General features: G+C 41.9%; 1 protein-coding gene and 1 pseudogene across 3 annotated transcripts in view; one reads left to right on the forward strand and one right to left on the reverse strand.

Moving 5' to 3' along the window:
- LOC144820365 (arylsulfatase A-like) overlaps positions 1–27,624 on the reverse strand; it is a 317,042-nt gene that overhangs the window by 15,843 nt on the left and 273,575 nt on the right. For all 3 annotated transcript variants that reach the window (XM_078677927.1, XM_078677928.1, XM_078677925.1), the window contains 3 exons: positions 14,401–14,525; positions 13,459–13,586; positions 6,066–6,168 (listed from right to left, as the gene is read on the reverse strand). In XM_078677927.1, coding sequence (XP_078534053.1) covers positions 6,066–6,168; positions 13,459–13,586; positions 14,401–14,525 — 356 coding nt within the window. The remainder of the gene's footprint in view (positions 1–6,065; positions 6,169–13,458; positions 13,587–14,400; positions 14,526–27,624) is intronic.
- LOC144777356 (18S ribosomal RNA) lies at positions 26,546–27,475 on the forward strand (annotated as a pseudogene).

Below are 27,624 nucleotides of genomic sequence, written 5' to 3' on the forward strand. Positions count from 1 at the left end.
GGGACAAATCTTGTACCACGAAACAGTATCCCCTTGTCTTCTGATAATTCATGTCTCACACACCAAAAAGGACCTGTGGATAATGAACCTACGTTTGCCCTATTCCAGTTGCCACGCAACAATGACAAAACTTCCATCAATGTATCATCTTGTGCAACTTCATTAACCCATCTCTCTTCAGTTACACTCACCAGATCCAAAGCACAGACCCAGTCTTCTTCGAACTCAGTGCCCTTACCCACAGAATTTTCATAGGGAACAAGACGAGAAAGAACATCAGCTATTTTATTCTCAACACAAGGGATGTATCTAATTATAAAAGAATGCTCTTGCAATCCCATAATCCATTTGGTGTTGCGGCCAGAAATTAAATCCAAACCCTTTTTCTCAGAAATCTCCACTAAAGGCTTGTGATCCGTTCTAACTTCAAATTCCATACCCCACAAGAATTTTCTTAACTTTTTAATTGCCCAAAAGACTCCTAATGCGTCTCTTTCCACTACTGAGTACCTAGTTTCAGGATCCCTCAAACTTTGGGACAGAAACATGATGGTTTTTAATCCTGACGGTCCATATTGTTGCAGAACCGCTCCAAGCCTCTTTTCGCTGGCATCTGTAGTGAGAATCGGTTTAAGAGAAGTATCAAAACTTTGCAAAGACGGTGCATTTTTCAAACTTTTTTTTACCTTTGCAAATTCCAAATCGCATTCAGGCGACCACTTATAACTTACACCTTTCCTCAAAAAAACTTCTCATGTTGGATGTGACTTCTGCAAAGTTCTTTATAAATTTGGCATAATATTCCACTATACCTAAAAATGTCATTAATTCTTCTTTGTTGGTAGGAGAACTCATATTTTGTATGACATCCACCATGTCATCTTTAGGTTTAACACCATTGGCGTCCACTTTATGACCCAAGTAGTTTATAGAGTCTGAACGAAACTTACATTTCTCTTTTTTCACAGTGAGATTACATCTGTTCAAACTATTAAGAACTGCTTTCAACCTAATGTCATGTTCAACCAAGTTATTGGCAAATATCAGAATGTCATCTTGATAGATGCATACACCAGGTAAGTCTTTCAACACATTTTCCATAACCCTTTGGAACACAGAAGAAGTTGAAACAAGACCCAATGGCATTCTTTTGAACCTAAAAGTGCTAAATGGCGTAATGAATGCCGTAAGATCTCTACTATTTTGTTCTAGCTCAATTTGATGGTATGCAGAAGTCAAATTGATGGTACTAAATATCTTAGCACCACCCAATAAAACTAAAAGTTCATTTATATTCGTCAGGGGATATTTGTCAACAACGACATTTTTATTTAGTTGGGGCAAATCAATGCATAAGCGAAGATCGCCATTCGGTTTTCGTACGGCCACCACCGGAGTCAACCATTGCGTCCCTTCAACCTCTTCAATTATTCCACCTTCCTTTAGTTTATTTAATTCCTGTTGCATATCTTCTCTAACTGACAATGGAACATTCCTACCCTTACAGCACACAGGGATAGAATTGCTTTTGAGCTTAATTTTGTGTTGATAGCCTTTCAAACAACCCAAATTATTTTTGAATACATTCGGAAATTCTTCAATCAGAGACTCCACAAATTCATTTTCATTAGACTGAACGCAGACTGGTGTTGAAATAGACTTTGGGCCAAATTAATTCTCATTGTTCTTAACCCATACAGGTGAAACATTTTTTCTAATCTGTATGGGAGGATCAGCATTTGGATCTAAATACACTCCCAAATCCCCTTGGTGGAGCCAACTAATATTGCTATCCCCTTTCTTTGACATGTAGATTTTCCCTGCAATTACCCTATTTTTATACTCAATCACACCCATGAAGTAACCATGAATCTTGATTGGTTCGCCACCGTATGCTAAGGGAATTATGTCTGGTTTAAAAAGTTTGATTTTATTTATAAGTTTTGTTTTATAGAATTCGTTTGAAACTAAAGTTATTTTAGCACCAGAATCAAAGAGTACTCTCGTTGACTCACCATCAATGAAGATATCATCAAAAGGACAACTTCTCTTTTTTTAGGAATCTTGAACTTGAACAACTATCTGACCACACTCAAAGTCATCTGGAGAAGAATCAGAATTGCTTTCATACACTTCTACTTTCTTAACCCTAGGAGTCATTTTAGTTCTACACACTTTAGAAAAATGACCCTTTTTTTTACATCTTGAGCAGATATGATTAAACGCAGGACATTTGTTATCATTTGCTAAATGCCCTGTCTTGTCACATCTTAAACACTTTAATATTACAAATTTCTCTTTACTTTTAGGTCTTTCATACTTATTTTCCTTCTTAGCCCTATCATTGACTTCAGGATTAAATTTGAAATGTTTCTCTTTGACAGAATGAACTTTCTCATCTTTCAGATCACCATTTTTTTTTAAGAACATCCACACACTTTAAAGAATGTTCGATTCCTACGAGGAGGCTAAGGAGGCCTTTGCACTAGGGGGAGCACAATATTTACATTACCGCGGTCCACAGGAGGTGGTGAGAGAAACGTGGCCCCAGTATCCGGAGGCGCCTAAGACCTCTCACACTTTGAACATCATCCTCACCTGTGGTAGGGGTCGCAGGTTGATTTCCTTGCTCTACTCCGCACTCCGTCAGGACTCGGAGCCACCTGTCCAGCCCGCGTGGAGTGCCTGGGAGACGGACCTGGGGATGACGCTGGATGCCAGGCAGCGCAGGCGTGTAGGGGGTCTCACACGCAAGGTCTCTTGTAACGCACGGTTTAAGCTCACACACTTCAATTTCATGCATCGCACATACTTGACACCGGTCTCTCTACAGCGCATTGCGCCAGACAGGGAGGATCCTTGCCCTAGGTGCGGGGCTGAGGGAGCAGGGTTTCTCCACTTGGCCTGGGAGTGCGCCTTGGTGCGGGACTTTTGGACGGAGGTAGTGGGACGGATAGTCACCGCTACTGGCCTTAGCATAACCTTGACACCGCTCCATTGTTTGCTAGCTCTGGTCCCCCGGCCTCGGAGGAGGAAGGTCCCCTATAAACTGTTACAGTTTATGTTGGTCCTGGCACGGCGCAGGGTAGCCATTACCTGGATGGGGCGGAGGGCCCCTGAGATCTCCGCATGGCTGCAGGATGTCCGGGAGTGGTCGCTAGCGGAAGAGACTCATATGCAATGTACGTGCAGAGACGTGAAGTTGCAGGAAGACCTGTTGGAGTGGAGAGGGATGTGCACGGCTGGGTTGACCTTGAGTGACTCTGAGGGGAATAGCTCAGAACTGTTCACCCCTGAGGGATCGGGGACTGAAGGGGAGGGGGAGGGTATTGGGGAAGATCAGATTCGGACTGTCTTGGTGCGCTCGCCGTTGCCTTAAACTCACAGCTGCCACGAAATGATCATAATGTAAGATAGCTTTTACAAGCCCTAAAGCCTGACCGAGGATCAGAGGCGTATTGGTCCCTAATGTGCCTTCATGAGGTTGTCGTCCTGTATGCAACGGTTCTGTATGATGCCACAATTGGGGGGAAATGTTTATGTTTTATTTGCGTACTCAAAAATAATAATCAAAAATAAAGTTTATAAAAAAAAAAGAATGTTCGATTCTCTTCGCGACACTAAGAACCTCATCAAGAGTAGGTTTGTCACAAAGCCACAATTCTTCTCTCACCTTTTCCATGTCGCAACCTAACATGAACTGGTCCCGTATGTGCTCAGCTGTTAGATTTTCATATTTGCACGAAGAGGCTAGTTTCCTTAACTCTGTTATATAGGCTTCAACTGTTTCCCATCCTTTTGAGTTCGCTTGCCAAAATGATATCTTTCAAGTATAGTACTTATTTTTGGCAAATAATGTTTGTCTAACTTATAAATACAAACTTCATACTAATTTAAACCATTAGCCTCAGATGCAGATAATTCTGGTAAATGATCGAAGACATCTTGTCCTTCGGACCCCAGACAATGCAAGAGAAGTGATGTTTTTCTCTCTGCACTCAGAGAGGTCCCACAAACCTTAGCATATCTTTCGAAAACTCTTTTCCATTTCTTCCACCTAATTGGAGGAACGTCAGGTGTGTCAAGAAAGAAAGGTGCGCCCGTTACATTCTGCATTGCAGTATAGTAGTATAAGAAGAATATTTATAAATCGAGCAAACAAATTCCAAAATGCTTAAAATCATAAACCCCCTCAAAAAAATTATCAGTCAAATCCACATGAATTTAGTGATGACCTGTGAAGAAAATAAGTTAAATAAGTATGGTTTATGGCAAAAGAAGATTTGTTTTAAGTAACGTCTTCCCCAAAAGAAAATACAATAACTCAGAGTTCAGCTGTTAATCACAATATAAGCAAATTGTAAAGCGTGTGCATCGCTGTGAAGTAAGATACACACTACCTTGTGAAAAATTGTAGTACACGTCTTAATGTTGTACTTTTCCATAAGAGTTTTGTTAAGAAAATTTTCCCTATGGACTAAACTATTGTCAATCTAAATCATGCACACCACATTCATATATTTGGAACCACTCAAGAAGCAATATACTATCAGTTTTATTAAATTTATTCAGTACTATACAATTGTTAAAAAAAGGGATATATCATATCTAGAAGGGAACCACTTCTAGTCACAATACATCAAGATTTCATTACAAGAAACATCTTGACAATACATGTTAAAATTCCTATCAACATGGGACAAAAAGAATAACAGACAGTATCACAGCAATTAAAACAACATAAGGAAGGAAAACAAAAACAAGGCCATCAGTTTTGGCCCTTGTGGTGTTAATCTGTATAGTGCTAAAATTGGTGCTCTGTCCCTATTGGATCTTACGAGCCCCTCTCCTTGGTTTCAAGGCTTTACCATAAGAGTCAAATCGTGCCAATCGCTGTCAATAGTCTTTTTTAATTTTATATATTTGCACCATAAAACAAAGCGTGCAAATTGCTGTCGAATGTATTTTCTCTTTAATATTTACAGTCGACGATAAAGATTTGCTGTTTAATTCATTCTTAGTGTGCGAATCACTGAAATGAAGGAATCCGCGTTATGGAGAAGTCGTGTTGCAACGTTGCTTAGCAACCTACTGGAGCAAAGATGGCCGTCTGTAACGTCAATAGCGTGGAGACGCTGCTGAGCGTCGACCTTGCGCGATGACGTTGAAGAGGCTTGCAACGAGGCTAGATGACGGCTTCGTGGAACTGCCGTCACAGTTGAAGGAACCAGTCAATGAAACACTCCGCAGATAGAATGTGAAACCGGTAAAGATAGAAATGTTGATATTTAAATTCCGATGTGCGGTAAAGGAGAAAATGTCGATGTTTAAACTTTGATGTGCTAAATCGATAAGAGGTCACGATTTCGATTGAAATTAATATACACAATCTTTATCAGATTCCTAATTAATGGCATAAAAACGTCATTACCAGTAACAAGTTTGTGGCTTAAATTTTAGATGAAGCACGGCATAAAACGTTATTGCCAGTAACAAGTTTGTGGTTTAAGAAGCACAGCATGTAGAGCTCGTAGTGTAGTAAAATTAAGATTCAAACCAGATGATCTCTACCATTTAACGATTATTGTGGATGAAATTTTAAAATCTAGGATGAGCCCACATCGTTTGAAAGACGCTTTATATGCCCCTGATATAAAGAATTAAGAAGCGAAGCTCAAAATCCCACTAGATTCATATTCACATATCCACTAGTCGTTGGAGAAAATATAATAGTCATTTAAGAATGGTGATAGCCGAATCCTCACCTTTTGAAATTGCAGGAAATTGTAGAAATTCTTCCTTTGAAGAAGTTGTAGAGAATTTTCCGAGTTGAGATCCTTTGAAGTTGCCGACTACGCCAGTGTAGTATTTTCATATAAATGAGGAAACTTGATAAATTTCTTCATAAGGTTTATTCATTACAAAGGATCCCATCTAACAGTTACAGGAGCTCAGCCTCAACTGAGCTGCATTCTTCAAAACCCCAATGACCTCACAACACTCCAGATCCATGAAGGCATGGAACTTAAGTTAATAATTCCAGCTGTAGAGAATACCACACATACCTTTTGTGAAGAAGTGGGCTTTGTATCTGCCATACCGCACTGCAAACACCCCCTGTGCCTTCTCTGGAAATACTGGGTAGAAGAACATAGATTTCCTCTTACTCTGTGAAAAGGGGACAAGGCATAGCACAAGCAGTGTTAATGGCAAAGCAGAACAGCACCTCTAACAGTAGGGAGACGAAAAGCAGTACATGACAAAAATACTGGAATCCGAGATAAGAGTTTCAGCAAGAGAAAATGTAATGTGTAACTTTTCAAAATTTCTAGTACTAGAGAGAAGGGGGGAAAAAACCAGCAGCATAGACTGCATGTTGACACACTGTTGTCGCAGTCTTTCATGTTGGTCGTAAACACAATGAGCAATCTTTTTGTCAAAGCAAAGTGAAAATGTAGAATTCGCCATCCCCCCACTTAATTTGTGACCTGGAAATTGTTTGGGGAAGAACATGTTAAGATTTCAGGAAAAGGCCAAGATGTTCTGCCCAAAACAGTGGATTTCCCTCTAACTTAAGTACATTTGGGGCTCCTGTGCAAGCTGTCTCTGCCGTCATTCTTGCTGTCCCAATTCCTGACTGGTAGTTGCTGCAGTCTTACATCCTCTCAGCAGCCCTGTGTTGTTTCTCATGCATCCCCCTGATGTAAGAGCCCCTGTGTGTAGCCCCACCCAATATATCATCTCAGGGAGCAACATCCAACAGCATTGCTTAGAGACTGCATGCAAACCTGTAGCAAGAATTACAGACATGAGCGATCTGGGTGTAACAGTGAAAACAAACTTTTTTCTCATTTGGGTCTCTAGTTTTTGGATCTCTGCTGTGTCTAGAGAACTCTCAATGGAGTATTGCCAATGGGAAAGCTCTTTCGAAATGGTTTTCAGCTGCAACTTAAGCTGGTGGAAGAGGATCAGATCAAGCAGCACATGACACATTTACACAAAAATGTGCACACGCCAAGGTCGAGTAAGGAAGACTGTTGTCTGGCTCAGTTTGCGGTCTTTGCACAGGTATCACTGTGGTAGATGAGGCCGAGTCTGACTTGTCACTATTCAATTTGGACCCAAAAGGATAGTACACCATTCTTTTTGGGTTGGGTAAAATGTCTACTGTGTTTCCACATTGTGTAGTTTATTAGTTCACTGCAATATTGGATTGGAATATAGTAGAAGTATAAGAGTCAGTGCCTTGAATACATTTTACTGGGCCCAAAATACGAATGTAAGTTTTTTTTCTTTACTATAGCTGGATTACCTAAACATAAGCATATATTTCTCTCACACAGTCGAATCAAATTAGCCCTTTGAGCAGCCTGGCTAAGAGTTAAATACTCTGCTTAGCTACCCAGTAGATTCAGGGCCCAAGTGGACAATAGGCCCATTCCAAAAAGACTAAGGCCCACATGCATCAAGCATTTTTGTAGTCGCAAACGGTGCGATTCCTTAAAATCGGCCGTTTGCGAATGCAAAAGTGCTTTTTGGGATGCATGAAGCAATTTTAGAATTCGTAACATTGTTGCGAGTTCTAAAATTGCAGGTGCTTTTAAGAAGTCGCATATGTGCGATTTCTTAAAAGCAATGCATCATTACTTTTACAAGTGGAAATTCGCAGTTAGGGTGCCAAATTTACCGAGTGGTTGAACCACTTGGTAAATTTGGAAAAAGTGTTTAAAATGGTGAAAATGTTTTTTTTTCAACATTCATGTTTCACACACACATGTCCTTAGGACATGTGTGTGTGAAACATGATGCGAAAAATACATTTCAGGGGTGCATGGGGGGGTCCTTTGGACCCCCCCCCTGCACCCATGAAATTTTCTAAGTGCCACTCGCAATTTGCTGATGCCTTCCCATTGACTTCTATGGGCCTTTTGGCCCATAGGAATCAATGGGAATTGCGAAAATGTACTTAAGAATTCGGTATTCATTTGGGATTCGGTAAAAATTGCGATTTTTACCGAATCCCAAATGAATACCGAAAATAATGATGCATAGCATTTTGCACTTCTTAATTTGCGATTCCTTATTTTTCGCAAATTAGGAAGTGCAAAATGTAACAATGATGCATGTGGGCCTAAGTCTCCTGCTGGTGCAAGGAGGCAGGGTTAAATGAGCATCAGCAACTACTTGGTAATTAAGGTAAGGGAAGCTCCTAGCTCTAAGAATGCAGAAGAGCAGACTTCCGTCACTACTACTCAGGAGCATTTTGGAGGAAGGAAGACAGACCTGAGTGGATGAAGGCAAGGCCAGAGAATGACGTACACCGATTTCAGGGAAAGCTGCCATCTTGAAATTTACCCAGAACACTGTGCAAGGGTGGAAAGGCAGTGCGGGTGGCATGGGGGGGGGGGTTCTTGAGTGGTAATAAAATATGTAGGATGATGTGACACCACTCGATTAATTACGAGCCTCACCAAATGTGGATGGCTCCACCTCTCTGCCTATTGAAAGGCAGGGAGACCAGATAATGAGTCTAGAAGGAAGGAGGAAGGACAAATGACTTAAACACTCTGGACAGGAGCCTTCAGGCGCAAACGCACCCCTGTTTTGTATTCTTGCACTTTTCTGGACTCTTTGTAGGCATCAGCTTTCTGACTCCCCCCGCCCCCACCAGGCCTAAATAAAAGTGGAGCTGCTATGGGCCCTGGGACCTCTTTTTGAATTCAGGGGTGAAGGCCTAGATGATGGTCTCCTGTGGAGGGCAAGTGGGGTGCTCCTGATGAAGAGCCCTCGTTCAGGTGCCCGTCAGGACTGGGCAGGTGAGCAAGCTCAGAGTGCTTATAACTAAGCTGCTGTTTTGCCAGGAGAAGAAAACAATAGTGTCCGAGGCTGTGAGGGTCTACAAATATCCTCAAAAGTTTTTGGTGACGAAGACCCTACAGCTGGTGACACCTGTCGTTATACACAATATATATAAATAAAACAAAGTGATGTATGGAAAGCTTGAATTAATCTCAGCCGCTGGTAATTACTCTGGGGTGCTCCCAGTCAATTGTTATGTTGCACACCATGCCACCTCAGTTTGGACTCAGCCACACGTAAATCAGTCTTGACCCTGCTCCATTGGAACAGACCAGCCCGAACTGACGAGCCAAGACCGACCTTGACCAAAATACAAGCAACCCAGAACCCGTTTCGTCCTAGGCAGATGGGAATCCCAGGTACCATTAAGCAAAAACGTAGCTGCAACAGAGAGCGTGATGTGAGTGCCGGATGGACAGAGAGAGTCACTTGCAAAGCATATCCCACACGGCGGTCACGTTTTTTTTTCCGAGGGATTCAGATGCAAGGGAAGCAAAAGAAGTGAAGTGAAAGTAGTTCCAAAGGTTCCCAGGCAACCTACAAGCCGTCACGGGCTTGAGTCCACAGGTTCACATGAACCAATAATCAGAGTGTCTAAACGTTAAGGAGTTCTCTTTAGGGGAAAATTTCATGTGAAAATTCATTTTTCGAAGGTCTGGCCAGATGTTACAGTTATATCTTCAGGGCAGACTTCATGCGAATGTACATATGCTAGCCCAGCCTGTAAATCGACTGGCCTTGCCAGATAAGAGAACTTATTGTCAGTTCAATGTTAAAGTCTATAAGCTTGTTTTTATTTTTAATTTAAACCTCTTGTAAAAGCCCACAGCCATTGAAATTTTCATTGCAAAACCAAAGCTAAAGCCAGTAGTCTTGTATTATCAATTCTGATTCTGTTAAAAGCAGTAGACTTTTACTTTATATAGTGAACAACTGAAAAAGTGCCTAGGCACACATTTTTGATTGTTGTAAAAAATATCTTTGGAAGGGGGTGGTGACTACAGCTCATTTCCTAGCATGGGGTCTACACCTACATGTATAGTGCTTCACTGATAATGAGGTTTATGGCGTTAGTTGCCTCATGTGAACAATTTCATGAGTAGTCAATTTGGACCCTAGTTATTCTGCAAGATACTTATCATTTCACTGAAATCTTGCATATTTGTAATCCTGTAAATCAAGTAGTAAACTGTAATTGCGTAGTAAACACACTATCTTAACATCCGTTAATAAAACGTTACTGGTGTACATTGATGAGTTCTGAGTTTCTAGCCCGAAGAACCTTCAGGATTCTGCCTTCAAGAGCTTTGCCTTACTCTCCTGAGAATCAAGTGCTAACAGAGGGACTTGGGGCCAGGTGTACGACCATTCACTTTTGCGAGTCGCAAATTGCTTCGAACTGTGACTAGCAATTTGCAACTCGCAAAAGTGAATGTATAACAGTGTCTCAGACATTGTTTGCGATTCCCAATGGTGTTGCAAATTGCATGCCTCATTAATATTCATAAGGCAAGCGCCATTTGCAACCCCATTGGGAATGGCTAGCACTCCCAGTGATGGTGGCCGGCTGTGGATAGCAGACCACCATGTCTGTGACTGCTTTTTAGGTCTCGCCTGGCGACGCAGCGCCAAAGCGCTGCCGCCAGAGAGATCTTTTGTCGTCAACTTGCCTCGGAAGGGAGACAAGACATGTGCACGCGCAGGGCGAATGGAGCTCGTTAACATGCACGTACCATCTACTGTCCCCTTCCTTCCTCGAAAGCCACTTGCAATATATATATATATTTTTTTTATATGCGCACGCGAGCTCCAAGCGCGGCGCCTCGGCTGGTCTCCGTCTTCAGCCGGTCACTGCAGCAACAGGCGGGGCTCCGTCTTGCTCACAGGGAGCCACGCCTGAAATCCTGCTTTGGCAGCACCGCTCCCGCCGGACTTTCTGTACTGGTTGTTTTTTTTGTTGCTTTGGCTGCCCCCTCGCTGGTTTGAACGAGCCGCGCAGCACTTCTTCAGGTATGGCGAAGTCCACAGGCACCACCACTGGGCGCGAACAGCAGACCACCCCGATGTGCACGCTCACGGCGTGCCTACAACACGCGCTAGGCGCTCTTTCAACTTTCACGCGCATGCGTCCCCTCTTTCGGCGTTTCAGGACAGGAAATTGCGCGCACTCCTCCTTTCGCTTTTGCTTGTTTCTAGTGCCGAAGAGGTGCGCCCAGCTCTTTGTAAGCGCGCAAGCGCCGGGAATAAAATTTTTCATAAACTGCGAGCAGATACTTTAAAGATCCTGATTGTATAATTGTATTGCACTGAAGTTGCATTTAATAGTGCCTTGTACCTCCGACGAGGCGCAGAAAACGCAGTTGTGGACGTGTAGCGCGCTGCTCCATGGAAGCGCTGCGGATGAAAGTGTGCCCCCCCATGGGTAGTCTTTTCATGTCTGGCTGCATGAGGCCCAGAGTTGTGCTGTTATTGTGTTTAGTCGCTGAACCGATGCATACATTTGAAATGAAAACGGAGGACACTTCAGCGTTAAAAGCCAACCTATGGATGGAAATGTGAATGCTGTGTGGTACAGGGGGCAGGGTCGTGTTTTGGGTGATGCACACATACATCAGAGACAGCACAAAAGTATTACAGAAGGGAGGTAACGGTTCCTACGTATGAAAGTGTCAGAAAAAGCATGTCTATGCAGCGGGTGCTTATCTCACCGGACAAGGCCAGCTCTCTGCCAATGCACTTCAGCCATCATGTGCAGGACCCGGGCCCAGGCCTTTCGAGCATTTACTAGCTCAGAAGGCAGCTCACAGAAGGCTTTCTCAGAATGTGTTACTTACTCTAGACCGAGACATGGCTTACACTTTTGAAAAAAAGCTTTATGATTGTGAATATAACCTTCATCAAAAAGGAAGAAGAAATTACAATAAGCAAATGTAGAGAGACAAACGGGAGTGCAGTCAAATATGAGGAATACAGCAATGGAGCTATGTGGGTGGGGAGATGGACACAGGCAGATGTAGATCATAGAGAGGAAACTTCAATAACTTTGGGGTAAGAAGGGGTGTATTGATAAGAGGGGGTAACAGAGGAAATAAGGCGGGTATTTAAGTCAGGGCATTTATATAGGAATAAAGGGTCATGGAGGAGACGTATGTATAGCTTAGGGGAGTAAACAAACTACGCCACACAGCAGACAAGCATGGCAAAGCCAAGAGGTCTGTCATTGGCTTCCAGCTGTTTGGCTTTGCCAATGCGTGCTGTTTTGCCATGTTTTTGGAAAATGTCCATTAAAGAAAGGCTAAAAGCAATATATTTTGGGACTTAAACGCCACAGATTGCCATAGTTTTCACTGATCCAGTGGGTAACTACTTGTGTGTTGTACAGCCTCTCCTCTCTGCACTTCTTTTGCTGCTTATATTAACGTTTGTTCCACAAATATGTTTAAGAAACCCGGGAAAGAAGTCTGTCGGACTTCACAAACTAGAACTAGAACATATCATAGGATTTTGGTTATTTTATGACATGTTCTATCCCCCTCCTTACACCACCCCTTGTTAGGGTGACCAGAATTTTAAAGCCAAAAACCGTGACATTTCCCAAACATAGAACCAGGACTACAATTTTACTGCAAGCCAGCACACAAAATGACAGTGCTGCTAAGCAGGGAATAACAGAAGAGGCAGTAAGAAGATACATAAAATTCAAATTTGAAAAATCTAGTAGCATGCCTGTTATTTAGATTGCTTTCTTATAACAGTTGCTAACTATCCTTGCGTTGCAAAATGCCTTTTATTTATGTTTTACAAACAGACACATAAATAAAAGGCATTGTCATTTACAATGCCAATAGCTCAAACTCACGTAATTGCGAGACCTATTGCATTGCAAATGCTTGTTTAATAAAGCAGCTCTTTTTTTTTTTTTTAATGCAGCCCGTTTTCCTTAAAGGAAAACAGGATGCATTTAAAAAAGAAAAATGAAACTTTTCAGTTTCACTTTTTAAGAGCAGGAAGTGGTCCCTGGGACCACTGCCTGCTCTTAAAAAATATTTTCACACACGCTTACAAGGGGGACGGGGTCCACTGGGGACCCCTTCCCGTTTGCGAGTGGTTTACCACCCACTTGAAGTAGGTAGTAAACTGCGAGTGTTTTGCGGCCGCAAAACAATAGTACATAGCATTGAGTCTCGCTATTTGGAAGGGGCACCCCTTCCGAACAGCGAAAGTCACAAATGCTATTCTGCGAGTCAGTGACTCGCAAAATTACGTTTGTACATGCCAAGACCATTTTTTGTGGTCACATACGGGCCGATCTCCCGATTGCGACCACAGAAAATGGTTGTGCATTTGGCCCTCAGTCCCTAGTTTGAGAGCCCATGATACGGAGGCGCTACGACTCCAGGGACAAGAGTCCACCTTGATACAGGTGGGGCCTAAGAACCTCAGATTGCTCAGGTACTCCCCAAATCGGATTTCACAGATACAAAGTGAGGGAGCATTGGTGAATACTTGAGGATGACACACTATGAGGGAGGATGGCACATCACGTTTGATAATGGGCAAGGAACTGGCTCTGTGGGTCATATAAAGGGAATGACTTACCTGTCCACCCTTCAAGAGCACATTAGAAATGTCATATCCATCCAAGGTGACGTTGGGTTTAGATGCTCCAGTCAGCGTGACAATGGTCGGCAGGAGATCCAAAGTACTGGCCAGCTCATGGGTCACTCCTAGGGATGATGAAGTAGAACACTCAGTTAGAGACAAGCCCTTTTGTTCAGGGGCTTTGAGATACTTTCCAAGTTTAGACCCAGGACATCTCCCCACTGAGCTCAGAGTCTGATGACACTACTGTCAAAGAAAATGTGATTGGGGCCCAAAGTGTCTCTGGCCTGGTAGCAGCTGCTTATCAAATGTCTATACCGTCACCTTCTTCAGTGCTCATGGCAACTAAGATCACTTCATCAGGCAACACTAGATTCACCTGGACTTGGGCAGACAGCTAGAGGGTGAAATATTATTTTGAGTCTCTCGGTCTGGCCATAACCCTACACATCAGACATGTTCTATGTGACACTGCAATGCTCAGTACCTCTAGAGATGTGACATAGTCCTTATATTACAGAACACCCTCTAACCCCCCACACTTTGTACTTATCATCATCATCATTATACATGGACTTAATAAGGCAATGCATTTCATCTAAATATATCAATCCCGGCCAAGAGGCATTTCATGGCATCTCTATGCCATACATTGTTTGCCTTTATTGTACCTAGAAATAACTTTCCCAGCAAAGCACGATTGACTCTTCCAATAGAAAACAACATACAAAAGTGCATGAACTGTAACTGACGAACAGGGAACTGTGAGCCTATTCAGTTCACCTCTTAAAGAGCAACCCTTGGCTCATAGAAGGCTCGGTTTAGGGAAATGCACTTTTTACAGGCATCTGTACCGTCCAATAGCAGGATTCTCATTATGCAGATTGTTGCTTCCGTTTTGCAACAGAATACTAAATATGGTATCATAGGATACTGTACCTGGAGCGATGCGTCCGGGCCAATAGGCAATAGCGGGCTCTCTCATTCCACCCTCATAGGTCGTCCCCTTGCCACATTTCAGCAGGCCTGAACTTCCACCACGGAACTCGCGCATTGTTTCAGGGCTTGAGTGAGGAAGCAAATAAACGATTTATTGAGCAGTCTTAGACCCGAACCCTGTCTTTTCACATTTATCTTTAATAAAAAAAGATAAAAACAAGAAGAGGGAAAGTTGTAGAAAGAAAACTGGATTTTTTAGATAATAAACTTTTAGAGAATTTTCTGAACATTTAAATCTTGAGGCCTTTCCTAATCCAATAAAGGAATTCACTCTACATCACCCAAGACACCTCCCACTCAGAGACACCCAGGGACAAACCATGTACCTGTAGCCTCAGGAATGAGCACTTTGTACCATCAAATCACCCCTAAAGGAATGGGTCCCTGACAGCAACCTAGTCACCTTCATACCGTAATACAGCACCATTTCTAGGAAATAGATACTGGCTCCTGGAGTGAACATCGCTGCATCAAGTTGAGAACCACGAACATTAGAGGCACACACCTGTTGTCCCTTCCCCCCAGCAACCCTCTACCCAACTGAAGCACATTACACAAAACTACTTTAGACCTGTCCTTTTAGCTGAAGCTGCCATTTGGGAAACCATTGCTTCTGTGGCAGAGTTGGTGCTTTTACGATTCACAATTGACACTGATTTTGAACGTTCAACGCACTATAAGTAGTCAAGTTGGGAAGATCATTTAATCAGAAACTTAAGAAAGTGTATTAGTCCCTGGAACCTCCTTCATGCAATGCTCTGCTGAAGCCTCACCTAGAAATATCCCGCCATTTTCATGTCAGAGGCATAAAAGGTCTTTTGGGTAATAGAATATTAGCTGCCCGTCCTTTCGTCAAACAGATGGGGCAAAATGTGTACTGTCTCTTTGATAGTGAAGCTTGTTGCTGACCAGCCACCGAGACTGCTCATACAACCCTCACCCATCTGGGGCAGAAAGTGCGTTAGATGTCAATAAAGGAGGGTGCGATTCTGAATCTAAGATTTTTAATTACACATTTGTGAAATTAAAATGCTAATTATTCACTATTGTATCTTGTAAATGCTATATTTTCAGCTTATTCCAACAATGCTCAACGAATGTGCCCATCTTTAAGGTGAGATTATATGTGCCTGGGCACTCAAGGCATGAATCTGGCAAGACTATCTTGCTCAGCTTAAACAGTTTACATTGTTAGGTAAGAAGAACATCTGCGAGCTTCATCCTGAGCTCATCTATGCACGCACTTCTATTCTTTGTGAGAAAATAGTCCTGTAAACAGTACTACAAACAATTTGTGATAGGGTATTTATTAGCATTTTGCCTCCATTACCGGTGAAGGGGAATCCACTAGTTGGTTCCTTCTGTGACTCACGCTATTAATTTTTGCAATAAATATTTCTTAGACTCAACCTAAATTGTAGACAGAGTTTTCTTTGATACCTTCCATATATCTGCTCAAGGGTCACTGGAACCCCACCCTGCCAACACTTAACCACCAGGATATCCAGACGTTCAGAGCTTGAGAGCAGATGCAATACTTTTCTTCCTATTTCGCCCTCTAATTTCAACGCTATGGTAATTATAGTATGAGGAAAGTAAGAAGTCAAAATGAGAGAGTAATTAGAAGCGGGGGGGGGGGAGGGGTACATATCATTCACAGCTGGTAAAACACAGGTCCCCCACCCCTCCCCGACATCGTCTGCCATAGCTCACTCTGTGGAGTGCACAGGGAGCTCTTCAACTGTCCTAGGTTGGGGAATGGAAGGGGTTGACGACTCAGTCTGGCCTCATCCAAAGTACTTTGCAGGTCTTCAAAAGACCATTTATCAGTTCACGGGTCTTTGTGAGTTTTAATTGCGACCGGTCCCCCTGCTGTCCCTGGACTGTTGCTGCTAGAGCAGGTGATAGGATAAAAGGATTTCATTTACAATATAAACATAGGCATGTAGCACAATAATATAAAATGCCCAGTCGTTGGCCTGGTTTGCCTCTAAGGTCCAAAACAGGAACTGAGCCCTTTACCTGTTATATAATTCATCATTTAAAAATCTGTGAAAGACTCACATTTCAAAAAGCGTGTTAATTTAACTTGGAAGCGTTCCACTAAAGAAAAATGAATTTCTCCATTGACTGACATTTATAAGAATTGACAGTTTACACATGTAAACTTTGAAACGTTCATGCCTGCAATGATGATGCTAAAACAGGACCACTAGGATTATGCGATTCAAGCGTTTTTCTAATTATATTGGATTGCTCTATTTGCCACCTAATCCTTCATCTGCGGCATAATCTGTAGATTTTGACAAAACAAAATTGTTCTAGCTCAAATGAGTCAAACTTGACTAAAAACATGGCCATGTGTGTTCCTGCGCTCTAGAAGGCCCTTCATATTTCAGTTGCGTAATGCTGTATTTAGATGTTAAATCAGTATTAATAAGGTGAAATCTTTCAGACAGTGTCACCTTGTGTAAAAATGACAAAACAATGAGGTAATACTACCACAAAATGTGCTGCGCTACGCCACATAATTTGTCTTTTCTTGGCACATAATTTAGCCAACACTGTTGAATAATTTGGTCCTCCTCTGCAGCATAACTCCAGTGGCACTGACTAGCAGTGAACCAAGAGGCAAGTCAGTTGTCATGTGAACCCAGCTTAGATTTTTAGAACATATGGAGCAACATTAAAGTCTATTAAAACGTATAAAAGTGAAGTTTTTGTACAGAGCACATACTAAACTTAGTTTTTTTAAGGTACTCTTAAAAGGGGCAATAGAAGACATGGAGGTACAGTGAAATAAGATGATTGCCTAGAGTAAAGCAGATTTCGTTTAGCCGGTAAATGGTGTTTTGAACCAGGCTTCCTGGTTTTACGGTGCATAATTTAGCCACTAGATGAAGGGTGAAGTAGTGGCAGAATTCACAAGATTTTTTGGCCCCAAGTTCCATGAAGACTTTTTCCAGTGCCAGAACTCAGCATCTGTGTCTGGCCTTCAATGACCGTTCCCCCGTTAGAAAAATAGTTTTCGACCTGCCCAAAAGGCCGACATATTTTTGCAGGATCAGCTTCGATAACCATAGTTCAAATCCTCACTTGCCACCTGCCAAGGATACAGTGAATTACTTAGGCTGTCTAGGGATACATCATCCTGCATTCACTCAGCTCACACTACACTCACACAGGTTCACGAGTCACCTCCACTCACACGAGCTCACCTTTTACTCACACCATCCATTCACAAGTGCACACTAGCGACAGTTCTCACATGGGCATACCACTCATGCTGCACTTGCACCTATCACTCTGCACTTGCACAGGCATTCCTTTCACCCTGCACTCACACTGCTCAACCTGCACTTACACCACTCACTGTCACTCAGCACTTCCAGACCACACCTGTAGCACAGTGCACATTAAACTACTGAATACTTGTGAACCTCCAAACGTCTACAAATGCAGTGACAGAATATATGTCCATCCTGCAGTACTAGACGCTTATTCAGTTCCACCTTTAACTACAGGTGCAATGCAAGAGGGGAGAGTGTACTGGGATTGTGGTAACGTCTGGAGAAGGAGATGGAGCTGGGGCTTTGGGGACTGGTGTGGGAGCTGGAATCAGCCTTAGGCAGCAGGGATTAGCCAAGAGGGAGTGGTGAAAGCAGACAAAGGCAGCAGGACGGGGGGCAGCACATCAGGCTAAACATGAAGCACTTCAACTGTGGCTGTGATCTGGTATGAGAGTAGACAGGTTCTGCAGGATAAATGAATGGTGCAGGTGGAGGAATAATTTACAGCTCAAGAGGCTCTTGTTGGCCCTTCACTGAGCCCTATTGGTCTTCATAACAGCCACTTTAAAGAAAGGTGGGGCGGTCACCTGTGGCCGGACATGCTGCTTTTGCTGCTTCTGAAGCCATGATGTAGAGCAGCATCTTGGCCCTGTTGGCCTGCTTAGCAATAGCGCTCTACAGGGGATGGTTTTGGAGAGGAGAGCATGCTGAGAGTACAACTGGTGTGTGAGATCGGAGCAGTCTGTAAAGGAGCCAGTGAAGGGAGGTTGTAAGTTGGTGTAGGATGCTGAGGCTGCAGTGAGCAGCTCTTCTGGGGTGCAAGGAAGGTTAGGCAAAACAAACTTTTTCGGTTTTGAATATCACTAATGCAAATGCGCTGAACATAGCAACCATTTTGATTTGGGAAATTGCTTGCTGGGAAGCTCTATTCACCAATACATCTACCAGTTATACTGCTGTTGGCTCACAGAATGATATTCTTAGCCAATACCATCACCTCATTGTGGAGGGGTCTTCTTGCACACTGCCATGTTATTGCACTTTAATGGGGTGGCTTGTAAAGTGAGAGAAACCACTCAGGAGTCAACAGAAGTGCAGCACCACACAAGTTCTGCCCAATCAAATGCTGTAATTAAGGTAAACATATGGGAGGAGCCAAAGTCTCTCTGACAGTTGTGTTTCTTAAAGCTTTTTGATTGCACAAGGTATGGCCATAGCCACACCTAGAAGGTACATCCCAGAAGTACTGAAACACCTTCGAAATGATGCTTAAAACTCACATCATAGCACTATACATTAACTCAAGAACATTAAGCTTCAAGAATAACACAAGGAGTTATGTGGAGTACTGGTGATTATCCAAAAGTTGTGAAGTGTTTTTTAAAACAGTTTTGTTTTATGCAAAAATCGTTGTCTTCATTCTTTTCCTTCAATGCCTTTTGCACCACTACTACCTGAACCCACTGTGTCCTTGACTTACATTGAAAACTTAGTATTAAGTGAATGACACTGACTACTCTGAATACATATCCTTACTGGCAGACGGCATGTGTCAGATCCAGTTCAGGGGGAATGGGAAAAGCAGGGGCTACTAGGCCTCAGCCATGGGGGCAGCGGTGGTTTACCTCGGATGTCCCAGAGTCTGTACTACTTTGGCTTCACAAACTGGGCCACGTACAATGACCCCTTCAGCACTTGAGCCTCAGTGGTAGCACTTTGGAGCAGTCAGATGCTTCTCAGACATGTAGTGAAGGGGTATAAAAACTCAGATCACCCAACAGAGCAACATCTGTTTGGTCAACCCAGTGCTTTATTTGGATAAGAAACATCCTTTAACAGACATGCTTAAAATTGTATTTTGCTGCTGGTACAATAATATGCACTGCCACTTAGGGTACTGCACCTTGGGATACTGTCTTTCTCTTCTCTCATTCACAAAAGTCCCTATTCTATGAGTCTATGCAGGTCCTCGTTAGGTAAATTTTGTGAGACATTAATCAAGGCTCAGGTGCAGGTACCTCAGTTCAATTATGGTTGTGCTCAGTTGAATACAGTCTCCTAGATACAGCCTCACCACAATGCAGGACTCTATGCGTTTCAGCAACTTGTGTCTCCGATATCGCCCACTCCTAGGAGGAGACAGCATGGTTGCAGGAGTGTCCCTCAGTCTGGGTAAGCTGCAGCAGGATGGGGCAGCCAGAGCTCCAGCCGTGAGTCCTTTGGTGAATGGAGGTAACGGAAGTTGGTGAGGGCTCATGGCAGGCATCAGACCTGCTTCTTTATCACTGGGCAGCAGATGGGCCACCACTTACAAGTGAGTCACAACAGCACGCTTGCAGCCACAGGATGCACTTTGTAAATAATGCAGTGATGACTGTCAGGTGCACAATTCTTGGGTACAACAGTGACATCCACCATAAATATAGTTTTTGACTTCTCTGGTGATATCAGCCAAGGGAACTGCTATGAGTTTCAGTGGCTACATTCACTATGGGCACAGTTCTCGGATAAAGCAGTGAGGTCAGCCCTGATTGTTCCTTTTGCAAGGTTGGCTGCCTGTTTGTTATTCCCTCTTGGAACCGCACTTCTGAAGAGACTGCACCCACCCTCTTAGGATTTGAAGTTTGCATTCTGCAGTCTTCTTTCTCCTGGTAGACCCTCCACACTAGAGTCTGGCAGTTTGACACTACCTGCACAGTCAGACCTCCTGCAGCTTGACAGGCTCTTTCACTCTCTCAGCAGGCAGGCTGGCTTCCAAGCGCTTTAGGTCAGGGGTATACCTCTTCCAGCAAGTAAAGACTCCAGTTGATGTACCCTCTACTCTGTGAAGCTGGTGGTCGAACAGACACCATTTCTGGTTGTTGTACAGCAGTCCCAAAGTATGCTGCGGAAAACTCCCTTCCTTGGTGAAAGGACTTGGAACAGGAGCAACAAAGATTTAAGTAGTTGCCACTTTTTGCAGTCACAGCAGATAAGGAATGTGTATTCTCTGTCTGCAATCTCAAAACAAGTTTGTAGCGGTTCTTCTGTCGAGTGTCCTCTCTAGGCTATGCCCCAGACAGAACCTTTGTGTAGGGTGATGCTCTTACCAGCAGGGGAGTCTCCAGCCTGGAGCACACACAACAGAGGCCCAAAGAGGCGTGAAGTTTCTGCAACTGGCTTTTCACCAGCCACAGTGATCAGGATGAAGACAAAAGGTTGGTTTCTCACCCTGAGCAGCAAAGATTAAAGTCCCAGCCTGAACACCTACCAAATTACAGTACCACATGAAAACTAATCAGCAGCTCCACTTAGCACAAGTTGCTTGAGTGAAGTTTAAATGAGCTGTGTCGCCTCCCTCCATTTTTAGGAATGATACTCTTTCACTGTCTGTGAAAACAATCTCACATACATCTTGTGCGCAGGTTGCAGAATATAGGCTTCCAAAGCGGAACCTGCAGGCCTCCTGCACATACTGCATGTACTATACAAGCCGCAAACACACACAATCCACTACGATGTTAGTACTAGGGTCTAGATTACACATTGATGCAGAACATTACACAAGTCAGGCCGCCTAGACAGATAGCAGTCTGATCACAACTGTGGATTTACAAATCACTATATGCTGCCACCACCTTTATACATGCTAAAAACATGACAGGGCAGTAGTCCTCTGTCAGCAAAATGATAGCGCAATTGGTGCACCCCTCCATGTCACAACACAGTTGCAGGGCTCCATTTTTGTCAGAGACAAGGGGTGGGCTTCCGCACATGGTATATTAGCGTAAAAACTGGGATATAAGTGAGTCGCAGTCAAGCACTTCGAACATGACAACATGAGTGCACACCCCACAGGGAACATTCACAATCCAACAGCATGTTCAGGCAATATGTTTTTCTTAAATTAATATGGCTTATTTTAGGGTCTTTTCACTACATATATGTTTACTTGACTCCTATAAATATTACTTTTTGTGGATACTAAATAAGTGCATATTTGTGTCTTAATGCTTAATCAATGAAGTAAATATACATTATTTCCAATCATTGTCCATCTTTGCACAGAGCACACATGCAGGAATAGCTGCCCTTCACCCTCTAAATGATTAGCAGCTTGGATGTTTTGTTTTCTTCATAAGAACAATGAGTTGGTATAAAGGTAAACTGACTGGAGCCAGTAAGATTAACACTCCTTGTGACCCGCTGGCTGACTTGCTCAAGGGACACCTGACCTATGTCTTGGAGAGCTTGCCTACAGGCTGTAGAGTTGAGAGTAGCCGCAAACCCTTAACACAGCGAATAAAGAGAGAAGATGAGGGGCGTTCAGACCACTATGTCACAAACAACTGTTTCGCTAGAAGATTTCAGAAGAAAAAGGGTCCGCTGGCCATAATACTTGAAGTGGTAGTACCTTAAAATATCCTGATTCCTTGAAGGTATATCGGAAGTCCTCCTCACTACATGTCCTTGCTGTTTGGAGGGCAAACTTGTATTACGTCTCACCCACCAATTTCACTCTTCTTGCATCCTTTCCCCTTGCTCAACCACAATTCCAGTAGCTCAATACAGTTTACCAAATAACAAAACAGAAAAACATCTACAGTCACTCACCTTTTATCTCAAGATGGCTTCATCAATCCTTCATCCATGTTGCAAATGCCTGTGTGCCAGCTAAATTGCCTGCAGACCCATGCCAATGACTAGCTCTGTAGCCAATCTAGACAGAGCAGTCAATAATTCATTAAATATTGGTATTTCTCCAGAGGAACTCTAAATGCTTTACATAAAACCCTCCCTAAATCAAACAGCCTTTGAGCCAAGAGATCCTTGTAGGAGGCTGGCTTTTTAGGTAGTATATCAAAAAGAGATATATACTGTGCAAAGAATCGCCAAATTGCCTTACGAATGGACAGGGGCGTGCTCTAGCAATTCCAAGGTGCTCTGCTGGGAGTAGCATGGTTGAGCAGTCTTAGGCTTTTCAGAGAGGAGTTTTAGACATCTGCAAATGCACACAATAGTCAATAAATGATGCACATGACTCAAATTAAGTAAAATAAGCTTTATTCGATTTAAAAGAACCATAAAAGCACAATATATCACACATTATTAAAACAAGTCAATGAGAATAAAAGAGAAAAATTAATTTGCCAATTCATGGCTCATAGTTTTTCTATATCTAATTACATTTTTCAAATACAAAGCTAGGGATCTCGTAAACAATTAATCCTCTAAAAGTTGTAGTGTTAAAAATGCTGGACAACATTTTCTCAAGCCTAAAATCCTTAAAATAGGTCAAATCTATTGCTTTCTTGGGAAGGAATAACATTTACAAAATTGTAACATGTATATGGTTGATTGCAAGGACTTGTCATAGCATGGACACAAGGACATGGTTCTAGACCAATCATTCATGTCTGGCAAGCTAATCAACCAATGAAAATTCCCCAGTTGAAAGCGAGTCAACATCATCCTGTTACAAGCCCCAATAACAGATACCAAATACGGTTGTATATTGTGAGTGATTAATAATTTCTGATTCTTCAGTACCGTTGGTTTTAAAATTTCTCAAGAAGGTTTAAGCAGTCAATTTTCAAAACATTTCTTGAGGTAGTAGTGACGTAGCGTAACTACTACCTCAAGAAATGTTTTGGGTTATTGAAGAATTCGGGGTGTCCAAGGTCTAACAAACTTTGTAACCTAATTTACCCAAGGAATAGAGGACCCCCGTTGTAAGTTTAAACAATCAATTAAAATATCATGATTAAAACTGGTGTCAGTAGTAATCCAAATCTTATGCCATAATAAAATTTGTTGCATCTTTATTAAGTCCGATATATATGGCATCCCTAATTCAGCATGACAAATATGAGTAGCAGTACTACTTGTGACTGCCAAAATATATCTAAAAAAGGCATTCTCAATTTACTGCAGGGGGTGAGTGTTGGAGTAGCCCCGGATGCCTCCGCCGTACAAAGCAGTTGAAACACACTTAGCTTTGTATATCTGCAATAATTTTACTGCTGGGCGTCTTCTCAATTTTCCGGCGAAATTAGCTTGGACAGTTGAAGATTTCACAAATAATAGCTTTCTCGCTTGGATGGCCTGGAAACAGGTCCCCTTATGATCACAAGCATTGGCATAGCCAATAGGTCTCGCCTTTGGGAAATTATGTGTTTAGCGTGAATTTTTGGCTGGCTGTTGTAGAGCATTGTGGCTGCTATGCATTATGTTGAAAAGTTATATTAAAAAGTGTTAAGAATTTTTGTGACCTTAATACAAGCGAAGATGATATGATATATAATTGAAAAACCTTATTAAAAAAAGATTTTAAATAAAAAATGTCTTCTTGTTTTTTTGTAGTTGCATGTGGCGTGTAATTATGTGGAACTTGGTGGTTTTATTTAGAATGTATATTGCATGGAGTGCAGTGTAGTTATGTAGCATATTATGATATGGCACTGAGTGGTATTGTGTGGAGTGAATGTTGCATTTAGTTGAGTGTAATTATGTGGCACTGGGTGGTAATATTTGGAGTGTATGTTGCATTGAGTGTAGTGTAATTATGCTGTATAATTATGTGGCACTGAGTTGTATTGTGTGGAGTGTGTGTTGTATTTAGTAGTGTTTAATTATGTGGTGTGTAATTATGTGTTACTGAGTGGTATTTGGAGTATGTTGCATTGAGTGCAGTGTAATTATGTAGCATGTAATTATATGGCACTTAGTGGTATTATGTGGTTTGCATTTATGTTGCATTGAGTTGAGTGTAAATATGAGGTGTGTAATTATGTGGCACTGAGTGGCAATATGTGCAGTGTATTTAAGTTGCATTGAGTAGAGTGTCAAATTCAAATTCAAATACTTTATTCGGTTTTCGTAAAGTCGGAAAAACCATAAAAGTTCATATCATAAAAAAAAACAATTATGTGATAAAAAGTTTAAAAAGTTCTATGTACATAAGCATTACGGCAATGGGTAAAAAAGCAATATTTTCATAAGTTAAAAAAGATATCAGATTATCGGTGCCATTAGATAGAACAAGGAAAAACAGAATATTATGGATTGACATGAGTAGAGCGTAATTATGTGGTATTTAGTGGTATGTGGCGTGTATTTATGTTGTATTGAGTTGAGTGTAATTATGTGGCGCATAACTATGTCACAGAGTGGTATTTTGTGGAGTGCATTTATATTGCATTGAGTACAGTGTAATTATGTGCCGTTTATAGTGGTATTTTGTGGAGTGTTTTTATGTTGCTTTTAATATAGTGTAATTATATGGTGTGTAAATATGTGGCACTGAGCGGTATTATGTGGACTGTATTAATGTTGCATCGAGTAGGGTGTAATTATGGGGGGTTTAAATATGTGGTACTGAGTGAGTCTCCAGATGAAGTGCATACATCCTTTTTAAAGCTGTGACTTGGCTGAAATTACAGGCTAGGATGTTCTTATGTCTATTCTAATCTTAATAGTAGTTCCAATACTATACACATCAAAACAACGGAGCCTAACTTTCCGCCCTACCTCTCGAATCTTATTTTGATTCCTACTAGCAAACACTTTTATCTTAACTTGAATTGGAGGAAAGCCCGTTGAACCTCCATTCATTGAAATTGGACAAATTGCCCCAGTCCTATACTTCTCATGATTTATTATTTTATTCCCACTAATTGGGACATGAGAAAATAAATTAATAAAATGATACCCGGATAGTTTAGACAAAACATCGGTCTTGTAAACCGAAACCGAAGACTAACCCCCTTCTCTAGGTGTGCTGCTATGACTAGTCATAAACATCCGGGCTCCGCCAGCACATCACTACCATAAAACACAAGAAGGCAGTAACACCGCCTACACTCTGGGCTCCGCCAGAACTAAATTACCATAAAAACATAAGAAAAATATAGGATGAGCCCAATTTAACATAACATTTTTGTGAGCACAAAAATTTGCTCAAGAGGGAAAGATTTTCACTTCCGCCACTGGCACCCAACGCCAAAATTCTGGGCTCTAAACTACCTCTTGTCTTATTTTCCCATCATTTTTGTAACGTGGAGACATACTATGTATAATAGTACATTCATCTACCTGCCAAACGTCTTTGCTTTGGTATCGTTAGGATTTTTAACCTAACCCTCAGGCGAGAAATCACCAAGTCGCCCACCACGATATTCGTTTCGAGACTTCAAGGACTTCATTTGTACAGTGTCTGTCTATTAATTATACTGGCAGCTGGTTTGAATCTATGGACACTTACAGTAGTGTTTCTATCATTTATTTTTAAGAGGCCTCTGGTAAAATGCTTGTAATACTAGGTGGCCCATGATCAGCAGAACTGATCTGGATTGCATTATGCGGTTTTTTTCTCTGTGAAGTCAATCCCCCATAAAGTCGTTAGTCCGCACTAACGGCCTAAATCTAAGCATGCACTGCAAATGTATAGTGACAAATACAGAACTGCGGATTAAATATTCATGTTATTCGGACATAAAAATGTTTTCCCTCTTGCGTAAAGGATATATTCTATTTCCTATTTCCCCCCGGAGCTAGTTTTTCTAAGAATATATCTATTTTTATTTTGGATAACCGCCCCACCCCCAAATATCCGTCTTATCAGTACGCAAAACTTTTTTAGCCAACCCCAAGACTAAAATGACCTACATACTTACGACATTCGATTTATACTAGAAAAATAAGATTTTTTGTGAATTGAAACTTCTATATACAGTGTTACACTGTAAGTTAATGTAGCTTACATTAAAGCGTGGCACTGAAAATTCTAAGACAGATTTTAAAACATCTCCTAAACACAAAGGTTTGGTCCTGGCCTTGCTATTAATTTTGGCTACACTTACACATGCAAGTACCAGCACCACAGTAAAAATGCCCTTTACTACCAACAAGTAGAACAGGAGCAGATATCAGGCATTTACTTTGCCAAAGACATATTGTTCAATCACACCCCCAAGTAACTCAGCAGTGATAAACATTGAATAATAAGCGACACAAGCTTGAATCAGTGATAGCTAAGAGAGTCGGTAAATCTCGTGCCAGCCACCGCGGTTATACGAGAGAATCAAATTAGTCAAATCGGCCCAAAGGGTGGTTAGGCAGGTATATCTAATAAGGCTAAAAACTGATTCCGCTGTCGCACGCAAAAGTAAAAAAAAAATACAACATCGAAAGTCGTCTCACCTAAATAAACTTGAACCCACTACAGCTAGGAAACAAACTGGGAATAGATACCCCACTATGCCCAGACGTAAACTTTGATTTATCCACCAGAGTACTACGAGCAACAGCTTAAAATTCAAAGGACTTGGCGGTATTCTACCCCCCCTAGAGGAGCCTTTCCATAATCGATAATCCCCTATAAACCTCACCATCTGTTGCCAATACAGCCTACATACCACCGTCCAGCCCACCCTTTAAAGGATTAACAGTAGGCACAATTATGAACATAAAAACGTTAGGTCAATGTGTAGCAAATAAGATGGGAAGAAATGAGCTACATTTTCCAACCTAGAAAAACACGGAAAAGTTCATGAAATTAAACTATAAAGGAGGATTTAGCAGAAAAAAGAAAAAAGAGTGTTCTTTTTAAACCGGCAATGGAGCGCGCGCACACCGCCCGTCACCATCTTCAAATAGTACTACAACATTAAATAAACAAAAAATAAAAAGAAGAAGAGGCAAGTCGTAACATGGTAAGTTTACCAGAAGGTGAACTTGGAATATCAGCCTATAGCTTAACTAAAGCATCCTGCTTACACCAAGAAAACGCTCATAAACTCGAGTTAGGTTGAGTTATACTCCTAGCCAAAACAGAATAAATCTACAATAAAATAAACTAAACCATTTAAGTTCAGATATGCCTTGTAGAGATGAC

This window comes from Lissotriton helveticus, chromosome 1_1 (assembly GCF_964261635.1).
Source record: "Lissotriton helveticus chromosome 1_1, aLisHel1.1, whole genome shotgun sequence".
Taxonomy (NCBI): domain Eukaryota; kingdom Metazoa; phylum Chordata; class Amphibia; order Caudata; family Salamandridae; genus Lissotriton; species Lissotriton helveticus.